We start from the raw sequence: 15,047 nt of genomic DNA on the forward strand, positions 1-15,047 counted from the left end.
CTACTCTGAAAAGTTTATAAAAATAATAGAATGAGATAGAGTCTAATAAGTAGCATAATTAATGGGGTTGGGGGAAATGCAAGTTTCATCTTCAATAATAATAATATGACAAGAATGATTAAGTGATGAAACACATAGTTTCTCAAAGTAAATACCTTGAAACTATATACCATAATCTACAATCTGTGAGCACTAACAATATAATTTTCAAAACCATAAAATCTAACATACAATAAATTATCACAAATATACTGCACTACCACATAGACCAGTCAGGGGATCCACCCATTCACAACTGGCATGATATTGTCCTTTCTGGTATGCAGACTCTTGACTCCATGGACAGCAACCTCACCCATACCCTCAAGGTTTTTCTCTCTCTCCATGGGCAGCAGAGAGAGCGCGTCAAATAGGATCTTTCTTGCATGTGGTCTCTTGGCCCCATGGACAGCAGCCTCACCCACATACAATTAAGGAACCTCTTCCCCCCATGGACAGTAGGGAAAATTGCGTCATCCAAAGTGAAAGGGCACTGGCCTGGATTTGATTCCGTTATCACAAAGACTACGAAAACAAAATCGGGTGATCACCGGAAAACCACACTTACAAGCACATAAAGCTCACAGGTTACATTACTTTCAAATACATAGTTTATATCTAGGTAATTTCAAGAAAACCTTAAATAATCTAACTTCCACAAGGTTTGTAAGGTTTTCAACTTCATTCTTGTCAAAAAGATTTTATATTTATTTCCTACTAACAAGACAAGATAAGCATCTTTAGATTTTCTAATAAACCATAAAATCCATAATTTCCTTATCAAAGATTAAATAAAAGATGTTCATTTCTCCATGTCAACAATTTATGCATTTCCCCAAATGCAATGCCAAATATGATGCATTTTCATATATAATCATAAATATATTAAGGTTACAACACAATAGTTATTAGGAAAATATAGTTTCCATAGGTAGTTTCCAAAAGCGTGTCTAACCCAAAAACAACATTTATGCAACATGGTTATTTTTCAAAAATCCCATTAAAAAGCTACTTACCTCGCAACCACAAAAGCCTAACTCTCCAAGCTCCAAGGAGATTAGCTAGAACCTAAACAATATCAAGTATATCTATTACAATAAGCATAGAGCTCGAAATTGTATCTAGCTACAATTTAGGATTTGCCAAATAAACACTTAATTAGATAAGCCTAGTATTTAACCTCATCAATAATAATTTATACCACTTCCAAATTTTCTCAAAATTTCATTACAAGGCATAGACTCCAACTTATCATCATGTCATTGCAAGCTTCACCTTTACCATAAGAGATCCTAACACTTTATGAATTTCTTCCTCAATATACATGTCATTTCAAGAGACTCACAAAACAACAACATATATAACAATATCCACCATTACAAACCCATACATAAAAACACATAAATATCACTTCCAATACTCATAAATCTCATGGGTATCATTATTAAAGCTTAGATAAAAAATAATCTCAAGCAAAGGTGTAAAACCCACCAAAAAGATTATAAATTTTTACCTCAAATAAAAGATGTGAAGGTGCTTATGGGTTCACAAGAATTTTCCGATGATCTTGCCGGAAAATGACAGTGGAAGTAGTGATATGGAGGTACCGGCAGAAGAGTTTGAGGGAGTGAAGACTAGTGTTCTACTGAAAATGAAAAAGAAGAAAAGAGAAGGAGAAGTGAGGAGCCGGTCAAAGAAAGTAAGAGATAAGTGAAAAATGAGTGGTGGGGAGTGGGGTTAGGTGGGGGCACGTGTGGGCTAAAAAATCTGACTTTTTCTCTTTTCTTTTCTTTTTTTGGACTGACTAGGACATGACACAAAACCACCCAAGACCCCACTTTAAACATCAGAATAGAAACGAGAAAAAAAAAAAACAAAAACAAAAAAACACACCATGAGATTGGGGTCATCATCCCCTGAAGAACACTGCCCAAATTTGAAATCTAAAGCCCATGCCCAGATCCATGCTGCCACTACAAAAGACAATGGAGTGATCTAGATCGAAGCAACATCAACACTACCGCGTGGGTTTTGGTAAGAGAGAGAGAGAAAGGGACGAGAGTCCGTTGATGGCATCAAACTTGGTGGGAGTCGAGAAGACCCTTACATGGTGGTGTTGCTGACACCGATGACTAAGCTTATAGGTTTCACCAGTGACACATGGTTCTATTAGATAGAGATATTTGAGAGAGTAGTTTGAGAGCAGAAGAGAGAGTTTGAGAGAGAGGGATCTGGGACCAAATGGAAGAGAGAGAGAGAGAGAAAGAATAGAAACTAACGGTGTTTGAGCTTATTAGGGACCAATTTGTCTTTAGGGACTAGATTGGTCAACTTTGAGATGTATTGGACTTGGCTGGTATTAACCCAAACCTCAGGAGAGGTTAATGAAATTTATCCAAAATTAATTAAATAAAGAAAAAAATTCTACCGAAATTTGAGTTCGAGATGCATACGCATAATTAATCATGCATATGCATGTTCAAAAACATGCTCGTGCATACTCAAGTATGCGTATGAATCCTCAACACATAATATGTAAAAATCACATTTTGCAAGTTTAATTAAACAAATATATTAACAAAAAAAAATAAAGGAGCATGTTAGAAACCCTAAACACTAAACTAACATAAAGAAAATAAAATAAAACATTATCATAAGCAAATAACTATGAAACAAATCAAATAAGTATACTAAACTAACATCAGATAAACAATCATGTCAAACTTATATAAAACTAAAATAATAAAACAAAAAGAACCAAAACAGACTATGATCAACCCCAAATCATATTAACACATATCAAAAGATTTAAAATCAAAAAACAAATTAAATATAACAAGTTAAAGAAACTATATTAAGAACTCATGTAAATCATGTTAAGCATAGGAGGAGTTCACGAGAAGAACACTCACCTTACTTGGGATCACGAGTTTGAGGTTTTTAACCGGCCCCTTAGTGCCTACAACACAAAGATTAAATTAAGAGAACAAAGATAATAAACGCAATAGTTTTAGGTAATCACAAGTCAAGAACAAGATTAGTTTTGAAAAAAAATTAGAAAACAAACTTTCTGCTTTAGAACTAACTAAAAAGTGGTTTTTTGATGATTAAGAAACATGCTAAGGTCCATGTGAGTGTTTTAGAAAATATGATTAGAGTTTAGAAAAGATAGTTTGGAGGCAAAAAAATAACTCTCTCTAGCTAAGATTTAGATTGGAGAAATAAGGTGAGTATTTATACATATAAAATAGGGTTTTAGGGCCTTTTTGGAGGGTCTGAGACGTTACAAAGAATAAAGCTTTGATCTCTTAAAATTCAGTTTTTGAGGTTCTGGAATTGAGCATACGCGCACAGAACCCTAAATTCCACTACATTGCCAACCCAACTTCAATCAGCCATAACATACTCATTTTAAATCCAAATTATACAAAATTTATGCCAAAATTGAAGCTCAAGATGTATAATTTCCAATGAAATGAAAATTCACTGAATATTATTTGTGCGTCAAAAGTTATAACCAAAATAATGAGCAATGTCATTTTTGAGCTGTGATTACCTCCGAACTATTAAGAACTCTTTAATTAACATTGGTTGAAGTATGTCAAGCTCATCATTGGGGTCGGAAACCAAATATTATTAACAAGTACAAAATGAGATGTCTAGGTGCAAGAATCCAAAAATAATAAAAAGTGACAATTGAAAATGGAACTTCACCACTATAAGCATAATGTAGTTCAACATCTAGACTTCTAAAAATTTGTTAAATATTTTTTAATTATGTTAATGGCTAGTAAAGAGTAAGGACTATAAAATCAATGACCTACTATTTTGTTTATAAAGTAGTTGTACTTGGATTGTATTTACTCTTCCACTTACTACTGCAATTATTTCAAACAAGCATTTTCAATCATAAATATTATCCAACTAAATTTCATAACAAAATGTAAGGTGCTATTCTAGTCTTTCAAGAGGGCATTTAGATTTATGCATTAAAGGAAATTGTTGTGAAATTTAGTACAAAATTAATTGTAAGGACACAATTCGAGCCCGAACCCACAGTCAGAAGGGGATGGGCCTGAAAGGCCTTTTTACGATTAAATTTGTAGAGAGTGGGCTTGAAATCTAGCTTCTAATGATGTTTAGATAACAAAAAATGATGAGCTTTGATCACAATGGTACACATAAGGAACTGTTTGTATGGATATGAAAGAAATCCTCTCCTCGAACACAAACCGAGGATGACTTATATTACTGCTTCCCAAGATAGATTACAATTATGGATAGTGAGGTCTACAGTGTTTTTTCTCTCCTTTTTCGATCCTCTTTGTTGAAGGTCCCTTCTTTCCTTTATACTCCCTCCTTCTTCTCCTCTTCATCCTCCATGTCAGGGTTAGATTGCTGGTTTAGATACTTGTCCCATCCACCTCCCCTCAAATCTTTGGAGATGGGAACAAGGTTAAACTCTGATGTTCATGTCTCACTTCCCCATTAATGTGGCCAGAATAGCAATTACAGAACATTCAATGCAAGGGCGGTGGTAACAGCTTTATTTCAGATCCACCACCCTTCTTCTTATCCTCCACGTTTACCGTGTCTACCCTTACCTGTAAGATTTTCAAGAACATAGCCTGTGGATGTTAACCGACCCTTCTCCTACCTCGGCTTCACATAGCTGAGGACATAATCTTCCTCGGACTAACTTCTTGGACATACTTGTCCAGACACTATCTCTTTTTTTATTTAGTATTGCCTTATGAGTTAACATTCATACACCCTCGGACCATTCAGTGTCCTTGGACTGGGCCCTTAGCCCGAAGAATACTCTTGGGCCACCCCATACATATTCCTGGGCCTAATGACCCTACATTAATCATAGATGATTTCAACATTCAAAAGAGTATGAAGTTCCATTTTAATATATCAAAAATGATTGAGTTGAAATGTATTAAGAAAATTTTATATGTACTTTTTTTTTTGTTTATATTTTATTAATGCTGAATAAGTGAACTACTTATTTTACTTTCAATGTTATTATATTCCTTATTTTTTTAATGATAAAAAATTTTGTTCATGTTATGGCCTTCCAAAGTCAAATTCATGAATTTTTCCATGAATAAACAGGAATATCAAGTCGGTCATTTGCAACAACCATAAGATCATTATTTCATACGTACAATACAATTAATATAAATTTTTTATAACTTGGATTACAAACTCACATCGCTTAAAATAGTTTGATACATTGAGTGCTTCATACACAGATTCACCAAAGATCTATTCTAGAGACCTTCATTCAATAAGGATGCCTGTGGCAGAGTCAGGAATTTATTTTTGGGGGGCCATATGTAATTTTTTTTTTTTTTTTTGGTGCAAAATGTAAAATAGTAATGTGCAATTTTTTTTTTGGACTGTTTCTTTTTGCTTGAAAGGCCTAATAAATTGTTAAGCAGACCAAATTATGGACCAAAGTTTAATTTAATGGGCATAAAAAAAAACTTAGGGTGGTCACAAATCTTTTTTTAAGGGTAGACAATGTTTATTATCAGGTATGGAGGCAAAATAATGAGGTTATTTAAAAATTTCAAATTATTTAAGATATTTCCACACAAAAAAAAATTAATTTTTTTAGAAATTTTGGGGGGGCCCAGGCGCCCCTCGGCCCTTTAATAGCTATGCCACTTATGCATATTTAAAAATACAAAGATAACAAACTTCCAAAGAGAAGCATTTATTCTTATAAAATATTTAAACTAAGACAGCGGTAGACCTTAAGCATTGTGGTGGGCCTTTTTGAGATGGTGGGCTGGGCTTCCTCCTACCACGCTAAGGCCCAAAGGTTCTGGGTTGGAGAGTCGGGACCGGTCCAATTGCAACTCACCTCAAACCGGCTTGTGCACAAACTAAGGCCCCTTTGTTGAGGACTTCGGTCACATGCCCATGGCAAATGAAACTATTACAAAAGAGTTACGATAGATAAATATAATATAACAACAATAAAGAAAATGCGCTTACTGTTAGCCAAAATAAACTAAAGATACTTAATTGAGATAAAGGAAAGAACGGCACAACAACAAGAAACGCAATTTTAAAAAGTGAAATGGCTAAGATAAAAGAGAAATAATACTGATGCTTAAACAATAACATACTAAAAGAACGGCACAACAACAAGATGCGCTTTCTTTCTCTCTCTTTCCCATTCCACCCAATCGGATTACACCATACACACCAACCAAAAAAGAAAAAGATAAAAGAAGCATATACTAATAGTTTGATACTTTGATTACTAATTAATTACTATTTTATTTATTTATTAAAAAAAAAACTCTCATTTCCAACTATTTTTACTCATCAAATATATAAGATCTCGCCATTTCAATTTTCTCACTCTCTTTCCTCGCTGCATTTTCCTCAAACTTTCAAACTCTCAAGTCCTGCGTTGTTGAAATGGTGAATCGATGGCTGAGGCCTAAGGTACTCTCAGATCAATAGTTGTTGTTCCACAACACCTTTATAGTATTGACTAAAAAATATCTATCCATCAATCTTTGATTTGATTTTCTGTTTATGGCTTTTCTTTCTATAATTAGATAAGAGTTTTAGATCTATCTCAGTCCCAAATATTTAGTACTGTGTTTTTTGTTTTTATGGTAAGCGTAGGTTTATCCGTTGTTTGCGGCTATAGAAGTTGCAGTATGGATCAGCGGGTTCCAACTCATCCGCAATATCTGCATCAACCCTGAAGTCAGATTGTGTGATGTATTGTATGTGATGAAGTCATAATGAAACACCCCTTGACCCTATAAAAGGGGGAAGCCACATAACCCATAAAAGGGGCACAGCAAATATTACAAGACAAAATATCATCCCCTTTCATATATGAGTAGTTGTGATGCAATCTTATTTAATGTTGTACCCTCCATAAACTTGTAAAAGGGGTAAACTAAACAACCTTGTAAAAATGGAACAGCAAGGATTGTGAGCTAATATACTATACCCTTGCATATATGGATAGATTGCATGATGTCATGCAATGTATATGGTGCAATCATAATTTGTGGACTATCCTTTTGACCTTGTAAATGTGGTACAATAGAGCTTGCAAGATAAAATAACATACCCTTGCATGCAGGGGCAGGGGCGGCGGCACGTTGAGGCCAGGGTGGTCACAGGACCACCCTGACCTGGAAATTTATATATATATATATATATATATATATATATATATATATATAATTTGAAATTTTATATTTTTCTGTCCTTCAAAAAATTGTGACCACCCTCAATTTTTTTATGCCTAATAAAACTATACTTTGGTCCATAATTTGGTCCACTAAACAATATATTGGGCCTTTCAAGCAAAAAGAAACCCAAAAAGAAATTATTGAACTAAAATCTAAAAAAAAATTATAATAATAGCAAGACAAAAAAGAACTCTGGGAAAAAAAGCTCAAGATCAATCCGGACCTCACTCACTACTCAAGCAGATTTTTAAATCAACAAAAAATAATAATAATTAAATTTCTATGCACTAATTAACTAAACACCCAATCAAATTTTCAACCAAAAAAATTTCTAACCTAAAGGGATATAAGAACCTCAGGTCCTCTGCAAAAGCGACTCAGCAACGCTGCAACAGCCACACCCAGAGCAGTCGACGGTGAGATCGGAGATTGGTGACAGCGAGATCGGAAAATAAGAACCTAAGGCAACATCAAGGTATTTCAATTCTCTCTCTTTTTCTTTATCTCATCTCTGCACTGAGCCTCTGACTGAGAGCGGCGTTCTCTCTATCTCATTGTCTTCCTTGTGACTATTTTTTAATAATGCAGTGTATTGACTTAGACTTAGACTTATTGACTATTTCTTTGCCTTTTGAAATATCTCTTTTTCTCTGCTCTGACTTAGACTTAGGCTTTCCTCTAGTTCTCTTTTGGCTAAATTGGCTTTTTATGTAAGTGTATATATGTAAATATGTAATTGTGTATTTGTGTTGACTATTGATTAGCCATTGTCTCTTGAGTGGGGGAATGGGGGTGGGGCTGTGGCATTGGATTGAGGTAGTGGTCTTGGTCCACTTAAAAGCAACACCCAAAACAACACATTATTAAAAGACAAAAAAAAAAAAAAAAAAACTATGTTATGCAGTTGGTTGAGTCAGGTGGATGATGCAATGTATTTGTATTCTTTACATTGTGCAAAACAAACTAAACAGTGGGGTGTGTGCTAGATTGCTAAAGAAAAATAATGAAACAACTTAACAAAAATAATTAATAATTTTATTAGTATTTTAAATGAATTTATAATTTATTGTTTATTCTTTTGCTTGTTATTATTGACAAATATTTGATAAGGAACCCACGTACCTAAGATTCATTTCCTGTGCAAGATTTATCTTCATTTTTTAAGCGAATTCATGTAAACTTTAACTTAGAAAATCTTCATTCAGATATGAATTTACGTGTTTTTTGGTTGTTGTTGGCGTAAATATATGAATTTCTCTTTTTGTTAGACTGTGTAATTTATACTTTTTAAGGACCGCCCTGAAAAAAATTTCTGGAGCCGCCACTGCTTGCGTGTATGGGTCGATTGTGTGATGCACTTGCTATATTTGATACATACAAAAAAATCTAATGGGACATCCCATAACCACGTAAAAGGTTATGCCCTATAACCACAACTAATATGTATCTGATTAGTTCCCATCTGCATAATTGGGGTCAGAACCAAGTTCTATCCTCTCTCCATTTTTTCCCATGCTTTTCTTTTTAATTCCAGACCATCTAGTTTAATTTTATAGCCTAGGTTTCAAAACCCTGCACTCTTGGGCCATAGCACAGAAAACTCGCAGACAAGAGAAGAATACACATTCCTCAGATTCTCACTGGAGAATGAAAACTGCTATCAGCATGCATACCCTCCACCCCTATCTTTCAGCTCCAACAAACTCTTATGGAAAACAACCAAAACTGAAGAATTGGATACCTCCAAAAATACAGAAGAAAAAACAAAGAAATACATTGAATTGAAATTAGAACTAACCTTTCCCTGGAGTACTGATGCCTACAGTGAAATTTTGATCAAATTCACATTCAGATTTTGCTTAGGCTTGTATTCAGATGTTGTAAACTGTAACGAAATCTAGCTTTATTCGTTTGGCAAAACATTAAGTAGCTAGTATGTAGAGAGAAGAAATTTGTATTTTAAACAAATATAAGAATTTACTCAATTGTATCAAGCAGTAACTAGATGAGTACAGTACTTATCAATAATATCAAGCCTATACAAAAGCTCCACACTAGGCTAATTCTGTTGTTCTGAAATTAAACAGGTACACTACCACAGCTTCCAAAGATGACCAACATGATAAGAACAAAGGAACGGAAACTGATTTAGAAAAGAAAAAGAATGAAACAATCCACTGTTCTATTTTCTTCTATACAGCTATCTTGTAATACCCCAAGTTGTACAAGCTACTACATGGGTAAAAAAGAAGACAGATTAGCTTAAACTAAAAGTTACCATCTTTCAAGCTTCAACATCTGAGGTATTAGATAGTTACCAAAGAATTCTATGAGGATTAATCACTCGAAGCCACCTTCAAAAATGGTCCTGGCAGGTTTTGAACGTGCAACCTTCAAACATGTGGCAATGCTGGAACATGATGTTGCTTCAAGAACGAATGCTGCTTTCATTTTCAATTTCTAAAGGCAGCATATATTTGTATGTAGGTTTCTAGCATTTACAAGTTTTCACGGAAGGAAAAGAGCATTCACAGTGAAGTCACCGTATAAACAATTAAACATGCACATTTACCACATGAGAAACAAAACGAAGAATCACGCATCTTACTGTAATAACCACTTACCCAATATTGCATATCATAACCACCAAGAACGTTGAAGATGAAATACTATTTTCTTTTTTCTACATTAAAAGACAAATATCAAATCAAGTGAATATTGCCAGTCTCTCATCTGAGCCACCACATGTAAAATCTATGTATTGTAAATACCCTAATGTACACACTAGTTATATATTTTGTACGTGCATGCCTATCTATTAGTGTTAGATTGCATAGGATTTTAGTCTAAGAGCAAGTGTGCTCCAATCACGTTAAATAATTCACAACAAATCTGTCCATAGCCTAAATAAACCTCCATTTTCCTTAGTCAAAACTCAAAACAGATACTTGCCAACTGAGAGAAACAGTAAAGCAAGTTGCAGTGCAGGAACTGACTTGGTAATGATTCATTACTCTGGCAATAAAGAGCTATAAAATCATGTGCTGTTAAACCAAAATAATGAGTAAATGTCACCTTTCAGCATCGTTTTCAAAGCAATTTGAGCACTTTTGAATTATGATTACCTCCAAATTATTACGAACTCTTTAATTACCATTGGTTAAACTATGTCAAGCTCATCATTGGAGCTGGAGACCAAATATTATTAATAGGTACAAAATGAGGTGTCTACATGCAAGAATCCAAAAATTATAAAAATGACCATTGAAAATGGAACTTCACCATTATAAGGCATAATTTAGTTCAACATCTAGACTTCTAAAAATTTGTTACATATTTGTTAATCATGTTAATTTCTAGTAAAGAGTAAGGACTATAAAATCAATGACCTACTATTTTGTTTATAAAGTAGTTGTACTTGGATTGTATGAAAAATTTTGTATGCGCCAAGCGCATGAGCCTTCCCCCTCATAGACAGGTGGGCCCCACACCTGTGGGACCCACCTATCAATGAGAGAGATGTCTCATGCGCCTGGCGCATGAGATACTCTCTCGGATTGTATTTCTAGAGGGAATTTTGATTTATCCATTAAAGGAATTGTTGTGAAATTTAGTACAAAATTAATCATAGATGATTACAGCATTCAAAAGATTATCAAGTTCTATTTTGATATATCATAAATGATTGAGTTGAAATGTATTAAGAAAATTTTATATGTACTTTTTTTGCTTATATTTTATTAATACTGAATAAGTGAACTACTTATTTTACTTTCAATGTTATTATATTCCTTATTTTTTTAATGATAAAAAATGTTGTTCATGTTATGGCCTTCCAAATTCAAATTCATGAATTTTTCCATGAATAAACTGTAATATCAAGTCGTCATTTGCAACAAACATAAGATCATTATTTCATACATACAATACAATTAATATAAATTTTTTAGAACTTGGATTATAAACTCACATCGCTTAAAATAGTTTGCCACATTGAGTGCTTCATACACAAATTCACCAAAGATCTATACTAGAGACCTTCATTATTCAATAAGGATGCATATTTAAAATTACAAAGATAACAAATTTGCCACACTTGACTTCCAAAGAGAAGCATTATTCTTATAAAATAGTTAAACTAAGACCTTAAGCATAATAACCATTTAGAGGTAGCAGTACATAGGTGAAGCACAAAGTGATCGTGGTGGTGGGTATTAGCAATCGCGAGAAGATCTCGGTGGTGGTCGAGGTCTTGGTGGTGGTCAAGATCTTCGTGGAGGTGGAGATTTTGGTGGTGGTGGAGATTTTGGAGGTGGAGGAGATGCCGAGGGTGGCGGTGGAGGGGGAGAAGATTTTGGCGGTGGAGGGGATGGTGAGCGTGGTGGTGGTGGAGATTTTGGAGGTGGAGGGGATGGAGAGGGTGGCGGTGGAGGGGGAGAAGATTTTGGTGGTGGTGGAGATTTTAGAGGTGGAGGTGGAGGGGGTGAAGATTTTGGCGGTGGAGGGGGAGAAGATTTCGGTGGTGGTGGAGATTTTGGAGGTGGAGGAGACGCCAAGGGTGGCGGTGGAGGGGGAGAAGATTTTGGTGGTGGAGGGGATGGTGAGCGTGGTGGTGGTGGAGATTTTGGAGGTGGAGGTGATGTCGAGGGTGGCGGTGGAGGGGGTGAAGATTTTGGCGGTGGAGGGGATGGAGAGGGTGATGGTGGAGGGGGAGAAGATTTTGGTGGTGGTGGAGATTTTGGAGGTGGAGGAGATGCCGAGGGTGGCGATGGAGGGGGAGAAGATTTTGGTGGTGGAGGGGATGGTGAGGGTGGTGGTGGTGGAGATTTTGGAGGTGGAGGTGATGTTGAGGGTGGCGGTGGAGGGGGTGAAGATTTTGGTGGTGGAGGGGGTGATGAGGATGGTGGCAGTGGAGGAGATGGTAAGGGTGGTGGTGGTGGAGATTTTGGAGGTGGAGGTGATGTTGAGGGTGGCGGTGGAGGGGGTGAAGATTTTGGTGGTGGAAGGGGTGATGAGGATGGTGGCAGTGGAGGAGATGGTGAGGGTGGTGGTGGTGGAGATTTTGGAGGTGGAGGTGATGTCGAGCGTGGCAGTGGAGGGGGTGAAGATTTTGGCCTCGGGAATGGAAATTTTGGCCTTGGGAATGGTATAAAGGGAAATGTTTTTTGATCACTTGAGGGGTAGGGTTCTTGGTCGTGAGGTAGTGTTGACAAATGTTTTGGGGGTTGATGGTCTTCATCATGTGATTGTGATTGCAAACCAAAGAAGTAAAGCTTATCAGCTACCACATTAGTGGCAATGAGGCAAAATGCTATAGCATAATACATGTGAGGCCAATGCCTCGAGTTTCCAAACGCACCCATTTCCAGCAATCCAACTTTAATCACTAGAAAGATAGTCCTTAAGCTTGCATGGTAACAATGGGAGCTGATCCTTTATATACAAATTCATTGACAATAATATCTTTATTTTAATCCTTTAAAATAGACAATACTAATGCTTTAAATTTCATTAATTCTTTTTTAAATTTCCTATGTATCATAGTTAGGTATTCAAATTAATACAAAAGGTTATAGAGCATGCCCCTTTTAGAAGGTTATGAGATGTCCCATTCGTTGTGTTTGTATCACATAAAGCAAGTGCATCATACAATCGACCCATACATGCAAAGGTATTATATTTTATCTTAAAAGCTCTGTTATGCCACATTTACAGGTCAAAAGGATGATCCACAAGTTATGATTGCATCAAATACATTGCATGACATCATGCAATTTATCCATATATGCAAGGGTATAGTATCCTAGCTTGCAAGCCCCGATGTTCCCTTTTTACAAGGTTGTTTGGTTTACCTCTTTTACAAGTTGATGGAGGGTATAATGTTAAGTTGTACCTTTTACGGGTCATGAGTCTTGTCGCCTTTTACAAGGTCAAGGGTGTTCCATTAATTATGACTTCATCACATACAATTCATCACCCAATCTACCAATATGTACAAAGGTACAGTATTTTGTCTTACAAGCTACATTGTGCCCCTTTTACAAGGTCATGGCTCATGGGGCATTCTATAGTTACTTATTATTGTATCACAATTTAGTACGCAATCTATTTAGGTTACAGTGCAAACACGCCCGGGGTCTTTAAATTTTTCCTCCTAATGTTACAGAATTTGGATTTGCGTCTCCAACGTTATATGCCATTTTGATTGGTAGCCCCTCTATCTATTTCTTGCTGACGTGTCTATGAAATGTCTCATATGACTATCACACGTGGCAATTGGTCCAATAAAAACATAGCATATGGATTTGTCTATTATTTGTAATTAAATAACTTAAAAAAATTTTAAAAAACTTAAAATAAATCCCTAAAATTATTATAATATATATATATATATATATATATATATATATATATATATATATAAAACCGATACCTTTAACTTTTTGTTGACCTCTTCAGAGCTTACTACATAATTTTTTTTTTTTAAACAAAATTATTTAACTTTTTTAAACCTCATTATAATATATTTTATTTTTTTAATTTCTTCAATTATATTGAAAAAAAAAAACTTAAAAATGCAAACCCAAATTGTATCAATCCAAAGTAGAGTTCTAAAGACATAAAATTTCGTCAAAAAAAAAAAAAAAATACACCAACTAACCATGTGTGTGTATGTGTGTGTGTGTGTGTATATATATACACATTCTCAACTTAAAAGGAGTCCAAGTAAAATCAAATACTTTAATATATTAGCTCACAATTCTAAGTTTATCATACTCCTTCGTAATAGATTATGTATATAATTTGATGTAAAGTCTCAACAACAAGCTATTATCTTAGGGTAAACTTGGCGCTAGGTTCAACCCACCAATAGATTGATTCATCTAAATAATTCCATTGTGTTTTAACTGCTAACTTTTTGGTTAATTTTTTATTACATTTGAAATTTTCTTGCACATTTCAACAAGTATAGCAATGGATTATTCTTTTGAGGGTAGAACATCTTTCTTTTATATTTCTCTATGTGTAGTTACATATTCTTTTTGTTTATATTTTGTTTCAATAATTTGTAGGTACTGAATTTTCTAATTCTTTAGTTTCATCTAAATTTTTGGGTTTATTTTTTGCATTATCTAAAACTGTCTAGCATATTTCAATGGCATCTTTCTCATATATTTCTCTTTTGTCATATTTTTTCTATTGTTTCAATAACTCTAGGTTTAGAATCTTCTAAGTTCTTAAAATTATTTTTTGGCATTATGGAAGTTTTAACATCTGACTTTTTGCATTAGTTTTAGCAATATCTGAACATGTTTGGCAGATTTCAACAACTATACCAAGGGTTATTCTTAATTTTGAAGATATATAACTAATTTTTCTCTTATATTTCTCTATTTTTGTAGCCATATATATTTTGTTTTGTTTCAACAATTCCTAGGCAATGAATCTTCCCATTCGCTGATATTTTAAGCTTCGACTTCTTCATCAAATTGTAACACAAATTCAAGTCAGATAGGAGCAATTTATGCAATGATATAGTTTCATTGTCAATTTAATATTTCATAAAATTATTTTAGTCTACCATACAAACAAGTAAGTTCCCATGCATTGCACGGATTAGCGGCTCATTATTATTATTTTGTTTCTACATGTTATCATGTAATGGCATGAACCGGTTGATTGTTTTGCCCACAAAACGAAATTTTTCTTCAGAAACAAACACAAATAAAAGAGTCAGATCAACAAAGTAGTCTACTTTAACAAGAA

General features: G+C 34.7%; 1 protein-coding gene and 1 long non-coding RNA gene across 2 annotated transcripts in view; both read right to left on the bottom strand.

Moving 5' to 3' along the window:
* The window catches only part of LOC142608212 (uncharacterized), a 76,011-nt gene that overhangs the window by 53,699 nt on the left and 7,265 nt on the right, over positions 1-15,047 (bottom strand). The window lies entirely within an intron of this gene.
* LOC142607031 (uncharacterized) lies at positions 11,213-12,687 on the bottom strand. Its single transcript, XM_075778441.1, has one exon. It carries the CDS (start codon positions 12,641-12,643, stop codon positions 11,543-11,545), a length of 1,101 nt encoding a protein of 366 aa, XP_075634556.1. The 5' UTR covers positions 12,644-12,687; the 3' UTR covers positions 11,213-11,542.

Source organism: Castanea sativa, chromosome 8 (genome assembly GCF_040712315.1).
Source record: "Castanea sativa cultivar Marrone di Chiusa Pesio chromosome 8, ASM4071231v1".
In the NCBI taxonomy this organism is placed as follows: domain Eukaryota; kingdom Viridiplantae; phylum Streptophyta; class Magnoliopsida; order Fagales; family Fagaceae; genus Castanea; species Castanea sativa.

What these genes read in the sequence shown, in the direction of transcription:
- LOC142607031 (XM_075778441.1), bottom strand. Translation starts at nt 12,643, where the DNA reads ATGGGTGCGTTTGGAAACTCGAGGCATTGGCCTCACATGTATTATGCT.